Genomic DNA, 27755 nt, shown 5'->3' on the forward strand with positions numbered 1-27755 from the left:
TTGACAGAGCTCAGACTATCATTTTCAGACTTTTCAGACTTGCCTGCATCAAATTATAAGGGTAGAGATGATGTAGAAAAACTCTGAGTTTGAGAGAGGACAGTCTATGTAAAACAGGGTTTTACTATTTTAACAAAAAGACAGTGATTGTGACATTTTAAACTGTTATATCACTTCAAAAGGCATGGGCCAGTAAGAGATGTACCAGATGCTGTGATAACTCTGAGTAAAAATACCACGTTGTCAGGGTATTAACACAAATGTCATTGCTTTTATTTAAAACAGAAAGGCAACAATTACTCGTTCCTGCTGCTAAAGTAATATCACATGAATGAATATTATGCTTTTAATCATTCAATTTTGACTTTTATTTAGTGTCACTGTTGAGAGTGGCAATACTCATGAGATCACATTCTACTACGGTCAAAAGTACTGAGATACATTTAAAGTCACAGTTAAAACATTAGCTCACTTTAAAATAAATGACTGGCAAAAGATGTACACAGTAGTAGATGACTGCAGCAAAAAATTAAATAAACACTTGATGAATTTAGTAGATGTTTTGATGTAAACATGCTTAATGAACTGAGTTTTAACGCATCCCTCTGTATTTTAGAACACTGCAAGTTGAATTAACTGGGTTTTTAGCCAGGCTAGCTGCTCAGAGAGCCAACCTTCAGTCGGCTGCTTGACACACATGCGGCTCCAGCTTGTTAGAATGCCAGCTGTACTTTCAAAAAACATTACCTTGATAACATTACTGGGCTGTGCTCCTTTGGTTTCCGTGACATCGCTTTCCAAACACAGAGTAAGATAACTATTAGTAGAAACTGGCAGTGCACCAAAGTTGGATATAACTGATAGATATGACCAAGTAATCAGAAATATATTTCTGAGTATTGTCTGGTCAAGCTAAAACTTGTCTGATTCTTGTCAACTACAAACGTTTTGGTGCATCTCTAAAAAATAAAAGATCCTGCACAAAGCATTGATCATGGTGACATAACCAAGCACAACATGCCTCAACGTTTGCAAGGACATGTGCACCCAGATCAGCAAAATTCAATGTGACATCTATTTATCCCATCTGACAATGTCTGAGTGCCGCAGGAACCCAGACAGCTGATTATGCAAGATAAACAACTCACAGAGAAAGTAACAAAACAGACAGGCATGTTCACCTCACCTCCTGCTTCCACTGAACTTTCTGTTCTTTCATTTGCACTGTCACAATCACCACCTTATTTCTGTGTACAAAATTCTTCTTTCAAACCCCATCTCCCTCTACATTGAACAGTGGATCATGTGATCCCAGAGCCCGGCAGCAGCCTGATAGAGGCCTACGACCAATGGAGGCAGTGGGCCGACGAGAAGGTCTGCTGCGACTACTCTGTCCATGTGGACGTCACCCACTGGAACGACAGTGTAAAAACGGAGATGGATAATCTCATTAAGGAGAAAGGTAGACCGTGGTGGCACAAAATGACATTTACAGTGGTTTTCAGTTTTTTACTGATACACATCTGAAAAGAATGGCATGTATATGTTTTCATCCCCTTTTACTCTGATACCCCAAAGTAAATCAAGTACAAGCAATTACCTTTAGAGGTGATCTAGTTTGTAAACAGAATCTACATCTAATTCAGAATCTGTGTTAACACTTAAATTAATTTTCAGAGATGTTGCCCATGTAAACTTAAACCATTTTGCTTAGAAGAACGTGCACAACTTTCAGCCGCTAGATGACCAAAGTTGGACGAGACATACCTTCAAAGACAAGTTTGTGGTTGTAATGGGACAAAATGTAAAAAAAACGCTTTAAGGGGTATGAAAACCTCTGCAAGACACTGTCACTCAGAACTGAATACATATTTTTATTTATGATTTTTTATTTTGTACAGGTGTGAACTCGTTCCAGGTCTACATGGCCTACAAGGATTACTATCAGATGAGCAACACTGAGGTACAAAACCTTTTCAAAACTTTCACTGTTCATAAATATCCATCAGAACAGTGCAATAAACACATTTTTGCACAATGTTTATGGCATGACATGAAGAAAAAAAGGTAATCAGAGACTCCCTCATTATGCTCTTTTGCACAATATTTACATTTTTTAACAACAACATTCAAACTGTTACTATAAAAGTGTTTCTCATCTCTGGACCAATGATGATGATTTCTTTTATTTCCATTTTGTGACAAAACAGTCCTGTATAATAGCAAATAAAACTTGCTTCATTAGACATTTAGAATGTATTTAAGTGTAATCAGTGGATCTGCAGTCTTTGATGAAATCTGAAAACATGATTTCCTTTTAACTTGTGATTCAAACATCATTTTATGATGGCAGTCACACAAAAGCAACACCCCACGTGCTTTGTTACCCATTCATGGGATGTAGATAAGTGTGTGATTAAAGAAACGCAATAACAAATGCTAATCCTGTGTTAATTGATTATTATCCTCCAAAATACTTCCTTCTTTGAAACATCCTTTATTTGTGTAAACATTGGCCCATGATATGTGGGAATGACTCTTTCAAATTGTATAAAAAAGGGTAAGTCCAAACGGTGTGAGGCTGGACTTTCTGTGTTTCTCATGCAGCCACAGCTAATTTGGTTTTCAGATGAGCACATGAGGAAACCAAACTAGTGCAGTTTGAAAAACTGATGTCATGCACCTCTCTGAGGGACTGTGGCACAGCAGCGAAAAAACAACTGCAGCTCATCCCACACCAGCTTCTCCATTTCTGGAGACCACACATGGTAATTGCAGTGTGTGTCCTGGTAGATCTCAAGTAAATTGTGGGCCTCTTTGAAATTGGGGCTTATTAGTGGCAACGGAGTTACAAAGTACTGTCTTTTTCTTGTCTTAATGGCTTGGCTTGATTTGGAGCAGAAAAAAACACCATTTCCTTTTCTATGCAGCTCTATGAGGTCTTTACCTTTTTGGGAGAGAGGGGTGGTATTGCCCAGATCCATGCTGAAAATGGCGAGATCATTGCTAAGGTAACAATGACAAATTCTTAATCTTTTAGAACTTGTGACATCTTCAACTATGTGATTTGTTTGTTTTGAAAAAGATGTATTCCATTTTAGTTTACTTCAGCTAAGTTTCTTTACCTTATTTCATCTTCAGACTAAACGCAACATCTGTGATTACTGTATTTCCTGCTGGATAGTAATGTGTGGGTGTAGTTTATACAAGGCCGTCCTGTATGAGGTCAAATAAAAGTGAATCAACTGTAATACTTGATGGATTTACGTAGTTGCTATTGGTCAGAACTCCAGGCTGTGTCTGGATTATATCACTGTGAGTGCATTTTGGATCTGATTCATTATAAATCTTAGCCCCAGTTTGAAACTTGGACTTGGAAGGAGTCTGATTTCCATCAGCTGTAAGACCCATATTTGTTTGAACTCAATACAACATTATGGTCTTGCTTTAGACCCATAGGAACATATACATTTTGAACTGGTGCTATTGCAGAAACAATTCTCACGAGACAGAACAATTATTTTGAAGCCAGTTTCATTTATATTCCCCCTACCGATAATAGAAAGAAGCCTTTTTCTTGTGACTTAGGAGAAAAGTATGAAATCTTCAGAGCAGTGAAAGGTCAGCAACTATTGAGATGGACCCCATATCTTAACAGATTTTTTTAACTTAAAACAACTTAAACTGATAATGGTCATCTCTGTGGGATACACCTGCAATTTGTACTTTTTTGTTCTTTACCAAACGTGGTGAAAATTTGAATTTTAGTAGGAAATTCACAAATGGTAAGCCATTAGTCCATTGTCCAGTCCAGCTCCTTAGGTCCGCCAGGAGTAAACTTGGATTATAGAAGCAGGCTGTCATTTGTGCAATGAGATTGAAGATGGTACCTTAAATATATAAACCTTTAGACAAAATACAAAGGATAAAGGAGCAGTATGTACATGTACATGTATGTACAGCCGATTTTTTATATAAAGAAAAAAGGCAGGTTGTGATAGTGGAAATATGCTTGTTTTGTTACTTATTGTGTTCATCAGAGTGGCAGGCTGGGGGAAAAAGCTATCCCTCTGGCGACTAGTTTTTGCGAATAGCACTCTGTAGCGTCGACCTGAAGACTTACCACATTTATACTGAAGTACATACAAATAAATAAATGAAAGAATACGACCAAAAGGAAAACTACCCCTGTAAGTGCTTCAAGTGTTAAAAGCAAAATGCTTATAGCCGGTGTTCCTCCCCCAGCCCATTGTCTGGCCCATTTGAGCTTAGCTCTTTTATGAATTTCCCTCAATAAACAGAAACATAAAAATCTAATAATATTTTTCCTGACAAGTTTGCAACTCCCCTCCTTGAACCGCCACCTTAATGTGGTGGAGGGGTTTTAGTGCTCGAATGATCCTAGAGGCTATGTTGTCTGGGGCTTAAATGCCCCAGGTAGGGTCTCCCATGGCAAACAGGCTCTAGGTGACGGGTCAGACAAAGAGCAGTTCAAGAACCCCTCATGATGACTACAAAATCGAGGCACGTGACATCGCCCGGTACGGCGGAGCCGGGGTCCCACCCTGGAGCCAGGCCTGGGGTCGGGACTCGTCGGAGAGCGCCTGGTGGCTGGGTTGCTCCTCGCGGGACCCGGCCAGGCCAAGCCCGAACGAGAGACTTGAGACCATCCCCCAGTGGGCCCACCACCTGCAGGGGGAATCGTGAGGGACCAGTGCAAAGAGGATTGGGCGGCGGACAAAGGTGGAGACCTCGGCAGCCCAATTCCCAGATGCTTAGGCTGGCTCTAGGGATGTGGAATGTCACCTCGCTGGGGGGGAAGGAGCCTGAGCTTGTGCGGGAGGTCAAGAGATATGGACTAGAAATAGTTGGGCTCGCCTCCACGCATAGCGTGGGCCCTGGAACCCATCTCCTCGAGAGGGGCTGGACTCTCTTCTACTCTGGAGTGGCCCACGGGGAAAGGCGGTGGGCTGGGGTGGGTTTGCTTGTCGCCCCCCAGCTCAGCCCTCTAACCCCAGTGGATGAGAGGGTCGCATCCCTGCGCCTTCGGGTTGGGGAGAAGTCTCTGACTATCATTTCAGCCTACGGGCCGAGTGGTAGTGCGGAGTACCCGGCCTTCTTGGCGTCCCTGTAGGGGGTGTTGGATAGTGCCCCTCCTGGGGACTCCATTATTCTGCTGGGGGACTTCAACGCCCACGTGGGAAACAACAGTGACACCTGGAGAGGTGTGATTGGGAGGAATGGCCTCCCCAATCTGAATCCGAGCGGTGTTTTGTTATTGGACTTCTGTGCTAGTCACGGATTGTCCATAATGAACACCATGTTCAAACATAAGGGTGTCCATCAGGGCACTTGGCACCAGGATACCCTAGGCAGGAGGTCAATGATCGACTTTGTTGTCGTATCATCAGACCTTCGGCCGCATGTTTTGGACACTTGGTTGAATAGAGGGGCTGAGCTGTCCAATGATCACCACCTGGTGGTGAGTTGGATCCGTTGGGGGAGGAGAAAGCCAGACAGACTTGGCAGGCCCAAGCGCATAGTGAGGGTCTGCTGGGAACATCTGGCGGACCCCTTGGCCAGTGATGTATTCAACTCTCACCTCCGGGAGAGCTTTGACCAGATTCCGAGGGATGTTGGAGACATAGAGTCCGAGTGGACCATGTTCTCCGCATCAGTTATTGTCGATGCTGCCGCCCGTAGCTGCCGCCGTAAGGTCTGCGGTGCCTGTTGCGGCGGCAATCCTCGAACCCGGTGGTGGACACCGGCCATAAGGGACGCTGTCAAGCTGAAGAAGGAGTCCTGTCGGCTGTGGTTGGCTTGTGGGACTCCTGAGGCGTGCCGCGGCCCCACGGTACCCGGCGGTGGCAGAGGCAAAAATTCGGACCTGGGAGGAGTTTGGTGAGGCCATTGAGAAGGACTACCGGTTGGCCCCGAAGCGATTCTGGCAAACCGTCCGGCGCCTCAGGAGGGGGAAGCAGTACTTCGCCAACACTGTTTACAGTGGGGGTGGGGAGCTGCTGACCTCGACAGGGGACATAATTGGGCGGTGGAAGGAGTACTTCGAGGATCTCCTCAATCCTGCCATCACACATTCCCTGGTGGAAACAGAGGCTGGGGACTCGGGGTTGGACTCTTTCATCACCCGGGCTGAAGTCACCGAGGTGGTTAAAAAGCTCCGTGGTGGCAGGGCTTTGGGGTCGGATGAGATCCGCCCTGAGTAGCTCAAGTCTTTGGATGTTGTGGGGCTGTCATGGTTGACACGCCTCTTCAATTGCCTTTGGATTGGCAGACTGGGGTGGTGGTCCCCCTACATAAGAAGGGTGACCGGAGGGTGTGTTCCAATTACAGGGGGATCACACTCCTCAGCCTCCCTGGTAAGGCCTACGCCAGGGTATTGGAGAGGAGAGTCCGGCCGATAGTCGAACCCTGGCTTCAGGAGGAGCAGTGTGGTTTTCGTCCCAGCCGTGGAACACTGGACCAGTTCTATACCCTCTACAGGGTACTCGAGGGTTCATGGGAGTTTGCCCAACCAGTCCACATGTGTTTTGTGGACCTGGAGAAAGCATTCGACTGTGTCCCCCATGATACCCTGTGGGGGGTGCTCCAGGAATATGGAATCGGGGGCCCTTTACTAGGGGCCATCCGATCTCTGTACAAGCGGAGCAGGACTTTGGTTCGCAAGTCGGACCTGTTCCCGGTGCATGTTGGACTCCAGCAGGGCTGCCCTTTGTCACCGGTCCTGTTCATAACTTTTATGGACACGATTTCTTGGCGCAGCCAAGGGCCGGAGGGGGTCTGGCTTGGAGACCAGAGGATTTAATCTCTTCTTTTTGCAGATGACGTGATCCTGCTAGCCCCCTCTAGCCAAGACCTACAGCATGCACTGGGGCGGTTCGCAGCCAAGTGTGAAGCGGCTGGGATGAAGATCAGCTCCTCCAAGTCTGAGGCCATGGTTCTCGACCGGAAAAGGGTGGCGTGTCCTCTTCAGGTTGGAGGGGCGTTCCTCCCTCAACTGGAGGAGTTTAAGTATCTTAGGGTCTTGTTCACAAGTGAGGGAAGAATGGAGCGGGAGATCGACAGACGAATCGGTGCGGCTGCCACAGTAATGGGGGTGCTGTTCCAGTCCGTTGTGGTGAAGAGAGAGCTGAGCCGAAAAGTGAAGCTCTCGATTTACTGGTCGGTCTACGTTCCTACCCTCACCTATGGCCATGAACTTTGGGTCATGACCGAAAGAACGAGATCCCGGATACAAGCAGCTGAAATGAGCTTCCTCTGTAGGGTGGCCCAGGACACGCTGGAGGGACTATGTCTCTCGGCTGGCCTGGGAACGCCTTGAGCTTCCCCCCCCGGAGGAGCTGGAGGAGGTGTCTGGGGAGAGGGACGTCTGGGCGTCTCTGCTGAGTCTGCTGCCCCCGCGACCCGGTCCCGGATAAAGCGGAAGACGACGAGTACGAGTTTGCAACTCTTTGTTGAACGTGTGTGTGTCTTGGCAGTTATTTTGAAAAATAATATCCCGTTAAAAACACATGCAGGTCCAACATTTTTTCCCAGTATTCCTATAAAGCCATTCAGGCTGCAGTTTATGCTAAGTCAGCAGTACAGACATGAAACTAATATTAATATGTTTGCAGTTTGGTTTTAGTCCTGTGTGGCAAAAACTTTGGTTTTGTTGCAAGACCTTATTTAGGCATAGGACTTTCATGTCCAGGTGCAGCGAGATTCAGGTCAAATCTAAACCAGTTGGTCTACCACCATGAAGGGCTGACATTTACACGCATTGCACAACAAAACTGCTACATGTGTGCAGACCCTTAGGAACATATTACTACAGATACATGCGTGTGGCCTGACCGAGAATAAGCAAAAACCACTGCTCATGAACTTCATAAAGACAGAAACAATAAGAAACAGATTATTATTCATTAGTGTGAAAACATCTTTACATCTGCTGAAGCTTTCACCCCACTGAAAACTAAAAAAGATTTCTGCACGCGATGGAATGCATTCATGAACTTAGTAGCTTTTTGTGTGTGTGTTAAACAGGAGCAAGCCCGGATGCTGCAGATGGGCATCACTGGACCGGAGGGGCACGTGCTGAGCAGGCCAGAAGAGGTTTAGCACTTACACACTTTATTTAATTGGTTAGAAATAAAAATATCAAAGCCAAGAACAAAAATTATATCTTGAGAGATAAAAATAATGCTTGTCAATACTCAAATATTTATTTGCATAATACTTTGCATGTCTTATGGGTTGCCTTCATAAATATTGGATTTTTACACATTATTTCAGACATGAGAGCTCACAGGGGGAAATCTTCTTGCTCCACAAGTTTTTGTTTCTAGAGTAAAATGCAAAATCAAAGCCACTGTTAAACTCAGCAACCTTTCGGCTTTTAGCTTGACTATTTTTTTTTTGTTACTTTGGTCAACTTGGTTAACTTACTTTGAGGCGAGCAGAGAACAAACTGGATTACATCTGTTTGAATGTTTACTAGATCCAGACTGAGCATGCTGACATGAATACAATAAGCAGCTGAAGTGTTTACATCTAATTTTGAAGTACAAAACAACTGCACAATTCATTTTCTGCTACTTTACCATTCTGAACATCACTTTTTGTGTCTAACTTACACAAACATGGAGCTGTAGAAAAATATAAATGAAAAAAATCGAATTATTCTGAAAATAAAAATTCATGCTCTACATTGAAAGGATTTTGAGTCTGTTTGCTTTGAAAGCCTTTGATGTAGCACAATGGCAAAACATGTGGTGCTCATCTGATTCTGTTTAGGTTTATTTCAACATTTGTGTGCTGCTATTATTAAGTTAGTTTCTAACCATTGGTATTTGGTACTACAGAGAGATTTCATTATGTCTTCAGTTAATATTGTGTAGTGCATTGGTGACCTGTCTTAATCCTTCAAAGTCGATGTCTTGTATGTTTTAAATTTTTCCCTGGTTCAACACATCTGGATTTATTAAAAGGTGTATCGGCAGGTTTCTGCAGAGCTATGCATCTCAACGTTGAACATCACACAGAGCTCTGGTCAATCCATTAACTAAAAAAGGAATAAAGTATGGCCAGACTGCAAACTTCTGAAGTCATGTTTAAACTGGGGAAACTGGGAAAGGGGAGCATTAATCAGAGACGTGTCCAAGAGACCCATGGTAACACTGTAGGAGCTGCAGAGGTCCTCTGCTAAGGTTGGAGAATTTGTAGGCGGGACAACTGTTTTCTGTGCACTTCACAAATGCGGGTTTTATGGAAGAGTGGCAAGGAGAAAACCATTGTTGAAAGACAGTAAGTGATGTCTGCAGGTTGCCACAAACCATGTAAGTTTAGAAGAGGCTTAATTGAGCTTTTTTACCTACCAGCTAAATACTATGTTTTGTGGAATACTATTGCCACCAAATCACCATGAGCACACCATCTATTAGTAAAATATGGTTGTGGTACCATCATGCTGTGGGTACACTTTTCTTCATTAGGCACAAGCTGGTCAAAGTTGATGGGAGGATGGATGCAGCTAAATACAGGAAAATCCTGGAAGAAAACTGTTAGATGCTGCAAACCACTTGAGAAAAACAACAAGAGCTACAGTGAAATGGTTTAGATCAAGTTGTTAGAATGTTAGAATGGTCCATTCAAATTCCAAACCTAAATCCATTTTAACATGGGGTTGTTCTGTAACAAAATATGAAAAAGGGCTATGAATACATGCGCAAGCCACTGCATGCGCTTCTGTTGCGGTTTGCAGTAAAATTAATCATTCGTGTAATTTAGCCCCGACAGCACATAATTTGGTATTTAAAGTAAATTCTAATGGAAATAACATTTCCTTTTCAACCACATTGTTCTTGTAACTTGTCTGCAGCTGGAGGCCGAGGCTGTGTTTAGAGCCGTAACCATCGCCAGCCAAACCAACTGTCCTCTCTACGTAACCCGAGTCATGAGTAAGAGTGCTGCCGACATCATCTCGCAGGCCCGAAAAAAAGGTATTGAGAAGAGTTTAAACTAAAATGGAACATTTATTCCAAGTGAGAACCAGGTGGATGACAAAAAGGCATTTAGATTGTTACTGTTTGTTTAAGGCCTAAATTTAGGGTTGTGAATTTAAATTGAAAATAACACATTATCAGAATGGGATACACAAAAACGTTACGTCAAAAAAGAAGAGAGTGTGCTTGGTTGTCTTGGGAAAAAGGCTACATGAGATAAAGATCTGCTGACCTTAGATTGCCTTCTTTTATGTTTATATGCACTCCCTAGATGACTTTATGGGCTGGAAACCTTCTGCCTGGATTTATTCCCAAGTTCCTTCCTTACAAATCAGGAAAACATGAATCATTGATAAATAAGAGCAAAGGACTGGAAACAAAAGCAAGAGAAAAGATGACTTACTGACAGGAATCAACCCTCCACCATCACTGAAACTTAACTACAAATACGAGCACCATTTTTTTTTTTTTTTACCGTGTCCTGTCCGGCAGAGTATCGCTCAGAATTGTTGTCAGAGTGCCAAGAAATTGCCCAACAGATTTACTTTCACAAGCAGAGCATCACAGCTAATGATTTAAAGCTCTGCTTGATATTTATAAAATAAACTTTATTATAAACTTCTTTGGGAATATTTCAATTGTTACGGACACGGAGACTGAAATGAAAAGGAAAAAAGAAGCTCAAAAAAGAGAGAGATGGGGAGAAAAGGAGGAAAGAGTGGAGGAGAGAAAAGAGGATGAAGAGAACACAAGATTATACCCTGCTTGCTTATACACCTGCAGCGGTTTTTTTTTTTTTTTTTTAACAAAATAGTACAAGGTAATTCTGAATGCAAAATGTACTTAGTGAGAGGTGCAGCCCAATATAGAACATCTGTGTATCTGTCAACACCTGAAGCTTAACACCTGTGAGTATGGGTGTGGACGCACTTTTGTATACAAGGTTTCTCCACAAAAATATGCAATAACGAGTGTGAGGACCCACAGGCCTGCCCCATGGTCCCTGGACGGACACTGAGGAGATCCGAGCCACAGACATCTAAAGGCCCCTCAAAGCACAGGAACCCCAGGAGATCCACCGCCGGGACTACCGCAACCCCCCCAGAGAAGAGCAGTGGAGGGTCCCAGGGGAACCACCCTGCAGCGACAGTGCAGAAGCCCCAGGGAGCCGCAGCGACGAGCCCACAGGCCCCGCCAGCAGCAGTCCACGCCCGAGCAGATCCAGCCATGGACCCAGAGGCCCAAGACCCCGGGACACACCACCCCCCAAGCAGAGGCCCGACAGAGTCCAGGGGGCCAGACCCCAGCAAGCAGCCACCGGGAGTGAGCCAGCACACACCAAAGCACCCGGCCCCAGACACCGAGAACCACAAGTACACCAGCGGGCAGAGACTCCAACCACCGGCAGGCGGTGTGGCAGGGAGGAAGCTGATCCAGAACAGGGAGCAGTCCAAGACCCAACCTGTTGCAAAAAAAAAAAAAAAACAGGCACACACAGTCACAATCACCCACTCCCACCCTCATGCATACACATAAAATCCCTCACACCCAACGTAAGGATAAACAACAATGGACGTCATACACTCACTCACACTCCCCATGCATACACTATACTCCCAGGTCCCGGCGCCGGCACCCCCTAGGGGCAACCAGCCCCCGGACCCAGGAGGTGGTCCCCTTGCCTCCTGGAGCAGAGGCAGGCAGACAGCGTCGGTACTATCCAGACCTGGGTGACCCCGGCCAGGCTCCCGCCCCCCCGCCCCGAACCCAGTCCCCAGCAACCCCCATCCACCTCCGGAGAGGGGGCTATGTACAAAAGAGGGGTCCACATGGCCCAAAGCAACCCGCCAACCAGAGCCGCCCCAAGACGGAGCAGTCCCAACAAGCTCCAATCCCAACCCCATGAGACTCCCACCCCCAGTGAACCCCAACAAGAACCTCCCCACAGGGCCACCCCCAACAAGGACACCGATATCGAACACATCCCCCCGAACCCAAACACCACAAATCCCCACCCCCACAGATACGAGCACCATTTTTAAACAGTCATACAAAAACGAATAACCATTTCAATTGAGATAAGTGAATAAAACTTTGCTAATGCATCTCATAATTGTGGAAATATATTAAAGGCATTTTAATCATTGTTACTGTATCTCTTTCTCAGGAAATGTGGTGTTTGGGGAGCCAATCACAGCCAGTCTGGGGACTGATGGGACACATTACTGGAGCAAGAACTGGGCCAAAGCTGCTTCTTTTGTTACATCGCCTCCTCTTAGTCCTGATCCCACTACCCCAGACTATCTGAACACCCTGCTGGCGAGGTAAGTCACACAGCAACTCCCTCTGATTAACAGGTGCAACAAAAAACAATTATAAAATCAAACGTTACTTCATTTAATTCATTCAATTCATATTGTTTAAAATGTACATTATATAGATTCATTAATTGCAGAGTGTAATATTTCTGTTCATGTTTATGGTTTGCAGCTAATGTCGAGCACTGGGCAACAGTCCAGTCTGTTTTTCTCATAGACCAGATAAAATTCTTCTGACGTTGTATCTGGTTCTGGAGTGGCCACAGTTGTAGCCAATGTCTTGTATAAGGTAGCAGCTCCCAAACTGTGGAATGATCTGTCCATTGAAAAAAGACAGGCATCTTTTCTAGCTGTTTATAAATCTCTTATGTAAACCCATGTTTTTAGTTGGATTTTTATGCGTTACATGGCTTTCCTATATCCCTTTTACTTGTCTATTGTGTGTTTTTATGTGTTTTTGTTTTGTTCGTATTTTGTGGAACTCCTGTAATTTTTTTAAATCTAATTTTAACTGTAAAGCACTTTGGTCCTATGCTGGTTGTTTCAAAGTGCTTTATAAATATAGTTGGACTGAACTGAATAATCTACAATGCTGGTTTTTATATAATGGTATATGCACTAATTCCAATTTTGAAGCTTCTAAATGTCTATACAAATTTAAACATCTACACCCTCAGAAAGTTCCTGGGACTGGCTTTTATTACTCTCTCTGTGTTTATATTTCTCAATTGATAGCCTGCATGCCTACTTGCATTTTAACTTTGCCTTTAAATTAAACTTAATTGTTTTTGACTTGTTTATAACTATTGCTACCTACCTATTAGATTTGGAAAGACACACAGAAACAGGAATTGTTGCTAATGGTTTTTCTTTTTCCAGGAGGAACAAACTTTGGCACGCTTCTTACTACTTCTGTTAAACTAAATAATCACATTTCCTTTTTGTAAAGCTCTGCTGTGTGCGTAGACTTCTAACGGCTGGAATGATTCCATCATCATTTGTCATCTCCTCACAGTGGAGACCTCAGTGTGACTGGCAGTGCTCACTGTACCTTCAGTGTGGCGCAGAAGGCCATTGGCAAAGATGACTTCACTCAGATCCCAGAAGGTGTCAACGGAGTGGAGGAAAGGATGGCGCTCATCTGGGATAAAGCTGTGGTGAGGAGTTGTTAGGCTACTTTTTTTTTTCGTTTTTTAACTTCGGAAAATGTAAGCTAAATGTAATAAATATTAATGGCATTGCTCCTCTTTAAAAGTTCACTTGCTGTTGTTGCTGTTTTATAAGTAAACATTTCTTACATGTGTTTTTTCTGGCTTTAAATGTTCCCTACAGCTGAAACTTTTCTCTACCTTTCTTAATTCATCACTAATATATTATCTCATCGTGTTTTTTCTTCATGCAGCAAACCGCCCTTAATTTTTATTTTGTCCTTTCATCCTTGTTATCTCTTCATCAGTATTTCACTGGATTTTGGCCTTGTTTAGCTTTGCTCTGGAATTCTAAGCTGGCTATAACATTTGAGTAGACATTTCTCTGGGTTAGCTGCTCTGAATCCAAGCTCCAAAATAAGTCTGAACCCAAGAGTTTTGAAGAGGGTAATAATTAAATCTCTTTTCCTGTACCACCAATTCTTCTCCAAAGATTGCAAACTAATACCAGTCACTTCTATGGGTGAAAGGATGCATCAAGCTCACAAGGCAAGATGATGCACAATATAGGGTTCACAAAATTATACCAATACCTTTGAAATACTAAGAATCACAGTGTTATGTTTTCATAAACTAAGTAAAGGTTTCCCAAAATAGAAACTTTTTTTTTTACAAATAAAAATCTGAAATGTATGTCATTAATTTGTATTTGACCCTCTTCACGGTGATATCCCTTAATAAAGTACTATTGAGCTTAATTTATTCAGTCCAGGTTTGACCTGTCTATATATTATATAAAGCAGGAAAATTCTGTGTTTGACATAGAATAAAGATTTAGAATAAAGATTTCATGAATTTAAAAATGTTTCAAAGAAACTCTGGAACATCTTGCATTCTTAATTCAAAAAAAGAGTCTCAGATATTGATGCAGCAGTATGTAAAAAGTTAAAAGCACAAGCGCTCATATTCCAGGCTAAAGATAGTTGTTTACACTTATTTGAAGAGATAGACATTCATTTTTAGGAGAGGTAGTGAAGTTTAAATATTATGGTACATTGCCAGTTTTATATCTGAACGCATGTTAAAGTGTTCTAAAAGGGAATAGTCAGTGTGTATCTGAGTTTAAAATATCTTGTTTCAGCTCATGTCTAACTGACAATAGGTGTATAGGAAAAATATGGCACAGGGCAATAACAATCAACTGTTATTTTCAGAAAGATACATCTATCACTGAATTGTGACTTGTGTATTTCAGTCTCAATAGACCAAAATCAGTAATTGGTCATTACATTTTATGGGTTTTCAATAGACGATTGCTGCATATATTGTTACTTTGATGCTAACAGAATGGCATTCCATCAACAAAATATAGTACATTTCGACTTTATCTTGATCATCAGTTTTTTTAGTCACTACCCCTGGCATGCATGTAGTGATGCATATCTTTAGGAGGATACAAATTCTGAAAGGTTGCTTGTTGGTTTTTATTATTTCACCTAGCGCATCGGTAATAAATATACAGTGTTATTACTTATACACTATGCTAAGCCCACATGTTTTCACAAATAAAATAACATGTAAACCCTGTCTGGTACTTACATAGTTTGGCAGACAAAACATAGAGATTTGGATTAGTAGTTGCACAATTTCCCTAGGTTTTTCACTGGACGCTTCGCAAAATAAAGAAAGAAATTAGAATAAAAGTTTTTGAAGCTGATACACTTGGAAAAAAAAGGTTTATATGCATAAATGGCCAAAACGTCTTTCTCTTGTTACATTTTTGCACATTGTGGCAAGGTTTTTTTTTTACCTTAATAGCAGACAAGTATTATATTTTTTTGCGTTATGCTGTTTTACTTTTTTTATACTGATGTCAGTAAAAAGCAGTTGTCAAGGTCTGCATAAACCCTGAATAGAATACAGTGCTTTTTTTGACTTTCTAAATATGTCTCTGTGCTACTTTCTGTGCTTTAATGTCTCTAAGAGCTCTAAAAATATGCGCTTATCTCTGGAGACCAGTGACAAAGGTGTACATTGACCTGGATGTGTCTGTGACAGCCCCAGTGATTTGCATGTTTGTGTTTTTTTTGCACTCAGACTACAGGTAAAATGGATGAGAACATGTTTGTGGCCATCACCAGCACTAATGCTGCTAAGATCCTGAACCTTTACCCTCGGAAGGGTCGGATTGCCGTGGGCTCTGATGCCGACCTTGTCATCTGGGACACAGACTCTGTTCGCACAATCACTGCCAAGACTCACAACTCAGTATGTATACAGTTTAAAGCCTGTGTTTGTATTTGTTTCAGGTTCTAGACAAATGGATCCTTTCAGTTCCTGAAACCCTTTTTATTGCTCTTTTTTTCTCCTGCCTTTCAATTGACCATGTTTTTTAAGTGGGTATATTTAAAAAGTGTAACTGATTTATTTCAGCAGGTTGCCTAAAATATTTTAACATGTGCAGAGGCAAAGTTGATGGATTTGAAAGCTGTGACTTCAGGAAAACAACCAGCTATAATATGTGACATGTGTGTGCAGGAGAGAATGTTAGGGAGAGAAAAGCACATTTTTGAACAGCTTCCAGGGAGCTCTTAGTTCCCCTGAACGGAAATGAAGTCTCAGTGGATGTTCATGACTAATTCCACTTACACTGCACCTGTCACGTGACCAGCTTTTATTGTAAAGTCGAGCCTCAGTTAATCCCCCAGCAGTGACAGAGTAATGACTCTTGAAAAAGTGGATCATTTGTTTGCATGTTCCAAAATCTCTTCTGTGGTTGAACAAGACCAGCTCAGCCAGGAATATGGTGCATGTGGTGTTTGGCCTAGGGATATTTTCTTCAACCAGAACTTTTTATCTCAGTGGACCATCCAATTATACTAACGTAAAAAAAATTCTGTGTTGCATGTGATCTATAAAGACTGCATGCGCAATAGATAACAGGTGCAAAGAGGTGCAGATTGTCTTATTTAAATGAGAAAATTGTGTGTGCTTTGTGTGTGCTACTGTTACCATGGAGATTGTCAGAGAGTAGAGTGGCATAAAAGAATGATAAAGTTCAAAGTCATTCATGGAGTTGAAGGTAACAATAATAAAAAAATATAATAATGATAATAATAAATTGCATTTATATAAGTATCTCTATTAAGCCATGAAATCTCAACTATTAAACCTAGAAAAGCTAACAGCCACTGTCAGACGTACATCAAGAAAAAGCTCTAAACAGCTGTATTTACTCTCCCCAATTCATTCACACCTAAATAAGCTATATATAGATGCCAAAGAAGCACCCGCAATCCGTTTCAGGTTTGATAAATTGCTTTGCGGGTGGTAAAGGATTACATTTGCACATCTTCCTCCCATAAATTTGCACATCAACATATGGCGATCAACATGTTTCGTCATCCGCTGTTCGGCTCATTTTGCACACGCAAGTTGCTTTGCACCTGGTTTATGAGCTTTGCCACGCAAATCAGTTTGCACAAGGTTTTGTACACACAAAACCTGTTGAAGATCAGGGCCAATGTGTATACTAGAAAACTTAGTAGCTTTAAAGTGTTGTGGAAATAAATGTACTACATGGTCTACATTAGTATAATTGTGTCTGAATTAGCTCACTCACTAATGATGTTCCAAAAGTGCAGTATCCATTTTTAACTACAGATATTTTGTCTCAACCAGAGTTGAGAGTCATTAAACAAACATCTTGCTCCTGCTGATAATGTTTTCATGCAGATAGGCTAGGCTAATGTTAGTATATTTTCTCTGTGTTTTCATATGGCTCGTTGATCATTCAGCTCGTAACACAATTCAGTGTGATTCCAGTTTATTTGCATGCTGACCAACCCTCCAAAAAAAGTGGTTTTCCACCCTTCATAAACTTAGCGAAGACCTGCAACAACCAATACAGTCTCTTTTTCACTGTGCAAGTCATCGTAAATTGCAAAACATTCTCAGTTGGCAAAGGAAAAAAAATTATTCTTTAGATCAAAAAATAATGTGCACACCTTTATAGTACAGTTTTTCAGAAAATAGTTATTGTGAGTTAAATTTAGTTAGACTCTAATATAAATTGTTTAAAAATACTTTGATCGAGACGTCAGAAAATGTCTAAACAACAGTGCAGTCTTAATTTGATTTGTTGGAGCACAGAAATAGTTTATTATTCACTCTTGCGCTACATCTCAGTGCCTTTTCACTCAGTAAGGTCTCCTGAGTTTTAAGGGGGAGAATGATTAATTATATTTAGATTAATATTTGGACATATCTTGGAAAAAAATCTTGTAAAATGAAGTTCATAGTGGACTTAATAGGTGAAGCTTTTGTTAAATTCCATGTAGTGATGTTAAAGAGTAGAGGGATTTGTTTCCAGTCATAACTGAATACATGTGGCTCAGCAATGCAGAAAGCTTTAGTAGCCATGGACAAATCCTGCTTTTAAGAAAATGCGTAAGTGAGGAGTAAACACAATTATTAAAATTATTGGTTAAGTTGATCTTTAGCTTAAATAAATTAGTTCTTATTTGATAAGGTTTTGTTGGTTTTGTGGGTGTGAAAGAACACTTTCCTCCTGATGGTGAAACTAAGCACTTCTCCAGTCTCTAAATATAATGAGTCCATATACTGAGGAGTTGTGGGTTCTTACATGGTGATGTCACCTTTCCATTTCTTGCTGGTTGTCCATCCTGATAAACAGCATTTACAAGTACAAAACGAGAAAACCGCAGCTTTCACTGCTACAAAAAAATACCATAGTAACTTGGCAAAAACGGACTGTCCTTAGTTACCAGCCAATTTTATTAGGAAAGTACTTATCTCAGACTGTTCTGACTCATAGTTTATCAGTTAGCCATCATCTGGTTTGGATTGATTTTTGTTGTCCATGTAAAAAGAGGATTTTTGGATACATACACAAGAACAGGCATCAACACAAACAGTCAAACACACTTGGCTTTGTCATGACATCATATTTGGCATGCAGCGAGCTTTAGTTATGTCCTGTTCTGGTCCGAATTTGGATAGCAGCAAAGAAAAAGGGGGGGAAAAAAAACAAGTCCGTGTGCAGAGGAAATATGTAACAATGGAGCAGGAGGAGGGGACCATCAGAGATCAGACACACTGAGAAAAGAGAGTTTGTGCAAGAGGAGTTAGAGGAGATGGGTAATACACACTGTTGAAAAAATGGCATAAAGGAGGAAAGGGTGAACAAAAAACTAAATAAAAAATTGGGAAATATACCGAATGGAGCAACCTAAACGAAGTCAGAGATCAAGAGCCTGTAAAGGTTCAAAAGAACAATTTGTTCCTCCAGAATGCCTCAACATTTAAAAAAATGTCATATATTGACAACTAATTTCTCACTAAAATCCCTCTTTTATCTTTCTTTGTGTGTTTCAGGCTGCTGAGTACAATGTCTTTGAGGGTATGGAGCTGCGTGGTACCCCACTAGTGGTGATATGCCAGGGGAAGATAGTTCTAGAAGATGGAAACCTTCATGTCACCTCCGGAGTGGGTCGCTTCATTCCCTGCTCCCCCTTCCCTGACTTTGCCTATAAGCGCATTAAAGCCAGAAAGCAGGTGAATAACAACTTTGATTCTCCTTCGGGTGTCTAAATAAGAAGTTTTTAAAACTTTAAATCTATAACAATTAGCAGTTTAGCTGATAATTAGTTAAATCCTGAATAAAATAAGACACTGCCAGTTGTTGATTTTTATTCTTTATATTGGGATGACATTTGTCCAACATTTTTCAGTGAAGAGGTGTAGAAATACTTTTAACAAATTCATCTTTAATTGTAGTAGTATGATCTCACACTCAGAAATTTAGATTTTGTTTTTTTTTACAATTTGTTTGAGTACATCATTGGGAAAAAAAAATCCAACATTTAGAAAATACTGTTCTTCACAAAATTATCATAGCTACTATTTGTTGGACCCATAATGCCTTGGTGCTTTGATTAGTTACCTAAGACCACCTGGTTTCCTGGGTATAAATATGATGTGACAGAGTGGCACGTTTCCACTAGCCACTCCTGAAAATGAGAAAGACAAGCGAACATGCAATTGTAGCGAGGCAGATGTGTGTTAACCTTCTTAATTCATGAGTTAACTTTAAAAAACAACCTTCTCACTAAAACTACAATCAGAGCAATAATTAAAAAGTTACAAATAACTGGATCTGTCACAAACTAAGCTGGGCAAGGACCCAAGTTTGTCTTACTGCTATTCACTGTGAGCAGGATGGTGGTGGGAGGGGGTTTCCAAAGCTCACTGTCAGAGAATTTCCCCAAATGTTGACATCAAATTTGTTATGTCTCCCTAACAACTACTGGATACTATCCACATGCCAAATGGTTGTTTGGGGGTTATACCAGGACAAATACATATATTTATGTCCCATGAGCAGAAAAAAGATATGTTTTGTTAGATTGAGATTAATCTTTTCTGCAACAAACACTCCACTGGGTTTGGCAAAAAGCAAAGGATGAAAATGTGGAAAAGCAATTCATGCCTACAGTTATGTATGGTGGAGGAACTGAATGTCATCATTCACATGATAGTGAAAGAAAGAAAACATCTCCAAAGTTCCTAAAAGAATGACAGCAATTTGTTTTCAGTGTGAAATAATTCTAGAGTAGTAAAATTTTAATAAATATTTTTTATACATCTTTACCAGGAGTGCAAATAAATGTGGACAGTGCTTTACATTTCCATGCTAATTTTAAAATACGCACTAAACTGTTTTGAATAGAATTTTTGTTATATTTCTCAAGATTAAGTCACTGTTAAAACTGTAAAAAAAAAATACGAGTTGCTGAACGTAAACAGTAAAGTATACAGAAACTATTCTCCACAGGATTGTCACACTGACAGAGAGAACCGTAAATTATGGAAGTTTGGGGGTTCCTATTGTTTAACTTTCAGAATTTGGGTAGAAAATTAAATTTAGCAGGAACGTGTGGGGTTCAGTTGGTCTGACATGATTCTTAAAAGTTCAGCCATGAAGTAATTTCACACCTCCAGCTCAGTGAAAGCTTTATCATGGTTTGGAAAAGGAAATGACAAGCTTTTGGTGACTCCCTAAAAAAACACTTTAAAGCCTTGATCTGCTATTTTGCTGTTGTAGCTTATTCAGATTTCTCTCAAAGAACTGTATTTGACAGTGTTCAAAATATTCTTATTCTAACTTTCCTGTGAGCAGTCATTTATTATTTATTTCAGGAGCAGAGGTGAGATGGGGTCACGTTGTGTGTGTTTGAAGAGTAGCTCTGAATTGGGGTATTACTAATCTAAGACAAATAAAAGAAAATATTTGGAGATAACTTAAAAATGGAGACTTCTGATGTCCCTGAAAAACAGCTAATGCTTTTTTCCTTCCACTCAATGTTCTGTGGATATGCTTCGATACATCACCGTGTGAACAAATGGCTTCTTTAGCAATGATCTTTTTGCAGCACACCCTTCTTGTGAAGGGTGTCAATGTTTGTCTTATGGACATATGTCAAGACTCAGGCCTTTTTCATGAATGTGTAGCCAATATATATGGTCATTACATAACATTTATACATTGAAAAAGCTTTTCATGATATTCTAAATATTATGAGATGTTCTTGTAGAAGTCCTCTAACAAACGGCTGATTTTTCTTCTTATCAACTCAACAAAATTGAAATGGTACTAATTGGCGAAGGAGCAAATAGACCAATGTCCACTAAAGTCTTTCTCTCAGCTGTAGGAGCTTGAATGAAAAGTTGACATGCCTCTGTGGAATATTCTATTTCCTTTGAAATAACGTCTTACAGCTTTTGTTTTCCCCTCTAACTTCATTTTTGAACAATCAATGATACTCAAAATACCTGAGCCTTCTTCCCACATTTATAACTTGTACAGTGATGATTGCTGATTTCAACACAACCTGGTTTTGCTTATGATTGCGTGCTCACTAATATAAAAATATTGGAGTTTTGAGTTTCAAAACAGATCATTGCCTGCCAGGACCAATCAAGCAGAAAATCTGCCAATTCTGGTCAATAGCCAAGTTATCAGTGCATGTCTGGTGTTTGCTCATGATGGTATTCCAAAAGCCAGTTAGGAATCTTACTTTTTTCACAGGAAGAGCCTCAAGGACACTAGGTGCTTTAGAGGGAATGTATTGAACAATGGCTTGCTGGTTGCTTGGCAGCCAGTAATCACTAGAAGAATCCAGAAAGATATTATAGCAGCTTAAATTTATTGTGTGCAGTAGTCTTCTGTTAGCAGTTTTGGCAGTGATGCAGGATTTGTTTCTGTTGAAAAGCTGGAAACTAGTTGAAGAATAGCGGAAGAGTAGCAATAACAATAAATAAAATTTAGCATCTTTCAAACAACTTCATTTGAGTATATTATTACCAAACAGAGCCTGTTTTCTGTTCTCATGCCGTGCTAGGGGATCCTCATTTTCCGACGTTTCCTAATTTGCAGCTGACTGCTGATGAGAAAATGGAGCTGCAGTAACTGTGCTGTTTATCTTGGTAGCAGTTACTGTTTTGCCTTCATGGATCACAGATGTCTCTTTTTAACTTTTAACAGAGCTTCCAAAATTCCACTAAGTCACCACATAGACATACAAAAATACATACAAAATTATAGCTTTTTCATTCACATTAGCTTGATTTAAAACCATAAATCTTGGGTATATGAATTAATTCTGTGTTTTTATATGGATATGTGAATCTGTAGGTGTATTTTGTCAGGGAAAAAGAAAACAAGCTCACACTCATAAAGTTATGGATAAAATCTTTGTTATGCATGTTAATTATGAATTATTTCCTCCATCTCTAACATTTGTTTGTCCTGTAGTTGGCTGTGCTGAGGGCAGTGCCTAGAGGAATGTATGATGGCCCAGTTTCTGAATTTTCCATGTCCCGCGGTGGTACCCCTTCCGCCTCGGCACGCACCTCTCCCACCAAACAACCTGTCAGAAACCTGCACCAGTCTGGATTTAGTCTAGCAGGTAACCGCATCTCATCAAGTGGTCCTGATTTCTTGAAATAAAAAAACATCTCTGTTCTCTTTGTGCTTTGGTTTACACTGACATCAAGTAAAATACATGCGCTTCAATTTCTCCTAATATTGAAGTTAGTTGTAATTTTAAGCATTGTTTGTGTTTGTATTCATTAGATTAATTTCTAAACTGAAGTTATGCTATTCGTCCACATGGAGTGTCTATGACTAGCCATAATTGAAACTACCAGGGATTTCCAGATCAGGATAATTTGTTCCTGATGGCAATCTGAGTCATTTAAGATTAGGAATGTGCAGATGCAAAGTGCCAGTTTGTTATTTTTCTAAAACTGATGCCATGTATATGCTTAAAAATTAAGTAGCTTTAGAGTGCATTAAAATAGCACACTGTATTTTATCAGTATTACATGGTCTACATTAGCACGGTACATTCCAGACATTCTCTTGCTGGCGAAGTTGTCATGCACACCAGTTTGTTGAAGTGTTAAGCTAACATTACCAGGTTTTCTCTCTATTTAATTTATTACTCACTGATTTGGCTTGAAACATATTTAAATGCACATACAGAAAATGCTATTCTTCTTTGTTAGTGTACAGTTTTGCATTGAACTAATATGTTTTAATTAGTAGTGTTGCAGCTGCTCTCTATACTGCCCTTCCTTAAATCAATGTCTGAGCATAGTGCGAAGAGCAGGTCAGATCAGACAGATCTTCCCACTTTAACTGTGAACATCATTGTAAAAGGTAAATAAAACTCCAGGTGTTAGGGAAAAATGTAGATTCATTAGATCCATAAAATAATGTGCATGGCCTATGATACAGTTTTGTAAACTGTTCACATGAATATAGGCCAAGAATTTCAATTTAATTCAATTCAAATTCAAAAATACTTTATTCATCCCAAAAGGGAAATTAAACAAATGTTTAAAAATTGCTGCTCCAAAGCACAGTCCCACTCCTCACTAGGGTTGTGTCTGACATAAATTCATAGACACTACAATAGTAAAAGGTATTAAGGATTGAGTTTCCAACACTTAGGATCAGATTAGAGACGTCCAAAATACAAACCTTGCACTAAAAATAGTTATTATTGTACTTATCATATGTCGGTGATGGACAACATTTTTATTAGTTGTTCAAAATGTCATGTTTAACATCACACATCAAAACGAAATAAAGTAATATTGATTTTGGAAAATGCTAAATGTCAGCCTTGAAATATTGGTAACACTCAGTGGCCCCACTAGTCTTGGTTGATGTACAAGAAGTCCAAGAAGTGAAGAACTAAAGTTCAGGCCCAACAACTTATTTAAAGGTAATTTTTTAATGGTTTTGTTTAAATTTAGTAAAATCAGATCAGTAGAATCTAACTACAACCTCTTCAGATTGAGTAAGCCACAGGAAGAGAAGTTTTCCTGACAGATGCATTTAGCGTATTTAAAGTGATGCTTGATACATTTTCTTTTAAGGCTAAAAACACAGTGGTTTTTCAGACCAGACATCTCAACATGGTCTGTTAGAAACGCCTCTCTAATCTGTGAGATCACAACATTATCACTGTTTGGCATCTGTTCCATCAGAGTGACAGCCTTATTGTGTCCACACACACACACACACACACACACACACACACACACACATACACACACACTATTAGTTCAGTTGGATTAGCCCTCTATAATCAGATGAAGACAGCTGTTTTTACGTTCTACTTACATCTTTTGAAAATAAATGTAGTAATTTTATAGGTATTAATTCACTTTGAAAGATCTTTAGTAGAATGTGTAACTTGTTTATATGAGCATAGCTAATGGGTTATACCTCACTGAAGAAAATGTGACATTTGCTGGAAATAATTTCCACATTTGATTACATGTATCTGAGTCTGCTCCTAGTTTCCCAAATTTTTCAGCAGTTTGTGGGATCTTGTGTAAGTGTTAGTGTGTGTGTGTGTGCATACTTTGAGAATGATCTGCACTTCTTTTCTATTTTAGTTTTTGTGGAGCTACCACCTGCAGAGTTGATTTACTTGTCTGGAAGGAGATTGTGACTCTGGCTCATCCTTTTGGAAACTATACTTTATGTCGGACTTGATGCTTTAGTAGTACTGATGCAGCAACATATGACAGCTTAAATGTCCTGGGGAAAAAATATTTTGAGTAACACCAATTATTTGTGTGGCGACATAGTAAGAGCTTTAAAATGAGACACAAATCTAAACTGTATGACAAATAGTGTCATTGGTTTCCAGAGGAGGGTGCCAGATTATCATTTTGGCTGCTGCTTTGTAACACTATAAGGGTTATAAAGGCTTGTGTCAGTCTATTAATCACACCAGCACTGCTACAAACCTTTGGTAAAAGTGGTGCATTCCTAGACAGGATCATTTTACATCAGGTTATTTTAGTTAAACAAATAAACCAACGTTAGAAATTCATCTTGTCATACAGGTTTATGTAATTTTCACACAAAGTGATGTAATTAGGTTGTTTGACCCAGTTAATCGCTGATTAGTCAACCCTTAACTTTACAGACTGTAATTGTTTTTAGCAAACTCTCGTATGGAATAAATAATTGCTAATGGAAAAAATGCCACAATCCAGATGGAATAATCTTATTCAGTTTATTTATACACCAACTCTTGCTTTAAATTCAATGCCACCAATCTGAAGTCCCCTAATCGACTTCTCTTTTGAAATCTGCATGATTTGATTGAATTGACTTTGCAAAGTGCCTTGAGATGACATGTGTTGTGGACTGGTGCTTTAAAAATAAAACTAAATTGAATTGAATTAATTAGCAAATGAAGTTCAGCAGTGCTGAATGTTAGAAAACTACATTATACAATTTGAACATCTCACAGAGCAATGGTCATCCCATTGCCTGAAAATGGAAAGAATATAGCACACCTGCAAACCTACGGCATTAATCAGGAAAGTTGCCCTGAGGTCCGGGTTAACTCTGGAAGATCTCTTAAATTCCACTGCTAAGCTGGTAGAATCTGCCAACAGGACAAGTATTAGTCATGCAGTCTGCAAATCAAGCCTTGAAAAACTAAACGTGGCAAGAAGAAAGCCATTCAATTGCAGTCCTATTTGCAATTTGGCCCAAGCCAAGCACATGACACAGCAAACAGTGTCAAATCTTAAGTTGATATTCCCAGTTTGATCAATTTTAATGTCTTAATTATTAAATAACCTTTTTCAAGGTTTTCTAATTGCCAATCTAATCTTCCTCCTTGGATTATTTTGTTCTCTTACATGTCTGTAGATTACGTTTTTGTAACTTTTTTTCACTCTCTCTTTGTGTGTAGGTCCTCCAGCACCAGAGGAAGTTCCCATCAGGCCACCTGGCCGCCGTGTTGTAGTGCCCCCCGGTGGTCGTTCCAACATCACATCTCTCAGTTAAACAGCAGGAAGAGAAAACACTTCCAGAAGAACAACAGCCAGAGTGGACGGTAGTGGGAGGGTTAGGGGGAGGGGAAAGGGGAGGGTTAGGAGGAGGGAAAGAGGACCAGGGTTAATAAAAGTTTAAAGAGCAAAACACTGAATCCTCATGCCTTACCTATCACAAAGCTACTATGCTCAGATGAGAATTGTATCCGTTTTCCTGGACAGTGCAGAAGCTGTTAGAAGTTGCCAACAAAGCACATTACACAGGAACAATGTCAGCCTCAGTTCGTGTCAGTGTGGAACAACTAACAACAAAGCCATGTTCTTCGGGTACTTAGGTATTTGATAAACACACCAGTAAAACTTTACATCATCATATTTAACCACAAAAAGGAAATAAACAGTTTTTAGTGGGAAAATGGATAATGATTTTCTTGGGATTCTCCTTTTATCCTGCTTGGCTTTCAATATCACCCCTTTTTCAGTAGCTCGCTTCCTCCATGGTCAGCAAGACTGAACAATAAATCTCACATTAGCCATGTTTTGTCATGCAGTACCATTGATTAGCTCTAGTCGGCAGTGTACATATGGTAGATGTAATGTAGCTTTGTGAATGATGTGGTTGCAGCCTGTTTGGGTTTACTGGTCCAATTAAAATACTTTTATCACCTCTCAAAGCAGGAGGGCTATTGGACATGGAGCTGCATGGGCCACATTAATATGGGCGACGTGATCCATGATCCTTTTCCAGTTCCTCCTGTAAGGTGATATTTACCGTCCTCATTATGTACTGTATTGATGTTAAAAAAAGACAATAAGATGTGGGCTTAAGAAAACACTCAAAGAACACACAAAGAAAGAAGAAATACTAGAAGTGTTTTTATTATTCTTCATTCCCTAAACATTTGTCAGATTTTATCATTTTGCATTCCTCCATTTTCTTGTAAAAAGAACGTTGCAAGAAATCGTCCCTTGTATTTGCTTCTAGTAAACTGGCTGCTTCTGTGTCGCTGCAATCATTTCAATAAAACAGAATGGTAGGACAGAATGGGCACTAACAAAACATACATACTCTAAAATGATTGGGTAAAAAATTGATTTATTATTACTGCCCTTTGCTGATGTTTCTTTTTTTTTTATCTTTAACTAACCTGGCTCTCATTTAAGGACAAGTGGAAGACCATCATTCACTTGGGTTCCTCACTTAACCCTTTATTGAAATCCTCAATGCATTCATAAGCTGCCTGAAGATAAGCCAGCCTATATTCTGACAAGGCAGAGGATTGTAGTGCCGTAAGGGAAGCCATTCCTTTTAAGTTGCTCTTTATTGTGGGACAATTGAAACAAGATACTGTTTTGAATTTGCAGACTAAGGCAGACATGAGATGTGTTTTTTTTTTGGTATTTATGTTAGGATGACAACCTTTGTTTTACTGGTATGTTTCTTTTTTTTTTTTACTATTCTGACAGAGCTCTGAGATGGCGGGTCAATAAAAGGTGTGCTGGTATGAAATTTTTCCTGAATAAAAATGAGTTGCAGCTGATGTTATTGCTTGATTTCTTTTCTTTAGTGTACTTGTCCTTTTGGCCTTTCATCATTTTGATCCATTTTTATAATGATTTATCTCCATAATCCATTAATTTGTATCCAGGAGAAAGAAACAACAGGTTGTTACCTGTGGCACGTGGTATGTTGACAGAAGTAAAATGGAAGTATACTTGGATAAAAATGGGAAAGGGTGGATATAAAATTGGTTAAGCGGTGGATTTTATCTGGAACAATTATTCACACTACTAGTCAAAATAAAAATGGTAAGTTGACTAATAAATGCAGTCCACCTAGATTTATGTGCACTGAAAGTTTAAACAGATATTCCTCTTTTATATGTAGT

The 27755-nt window shown here is 40.1% G+C and overlaps 1 protein-coding gene across 1 annotated transcript in view; it reads left to right on the forward strand.

Moving 5' to 3' along the window:
• The window catches only part of dpysl3 (dihydropyrimidinase like 3), a 44148-nt gene extending 16741 nt beyond the window's left edge, over positions 1–27407 (forward strand). The window contains exons 4-14 of the mRNA XM_047378969.1: positions 1298–1462; positions 1902–1963; positions 2931–3011; positions 8047–8115; positions 9881–10001; positions 12172–12328; positions 13338–13479; positions 15568–15738; positions 18868–19047; positions 22307–22460; positions 25785–27407. Of these exons, the coding sequence (XP_047234925.1) occupies positions 1298–1462; positions 1902–1963; positions 2931–3011; positions 8047–8115; positions 9881–10001; positions 12172–12328; positions 13338–13479; positions 15568–15738; positions 18868–19047; positions 22307–22460; positions 25785–25879 (1397 nt within the window). The 3' untranslated portion in view covers positions 25880–27407. The remainder of the gene's footprint in view (positions 1–1297; positions 1463–1901; positions 1964–2930; positions 3012–8046; positions 8116–9880; positions 10002–12171; positions 12329–13337; positions 13480–15567; positions 15739–18867; positions 19048–22306; positions 22461–25784) is intronic.
• The last annotated feature ends 348 nt before the right edge of the window (positions 27408–27755 follow it).

Source organism: Girardinichthys multiradiatus, chromosome 11 (genome assembly GCF_021462225.1).
Source record: "Girardinichthys multiradiatus isolate DD_20200921_A chromosome 11, DD_fGirMul_XY1, whole genome shotgun sequence".
Classification (NCBI taxonomy): Eukaryota; Metazoa; Chordata; class Actinopteri; order Cyprinodontiformes; family Goodeidae; genus Girardinichthys; species Girardinichthys multiradiatus.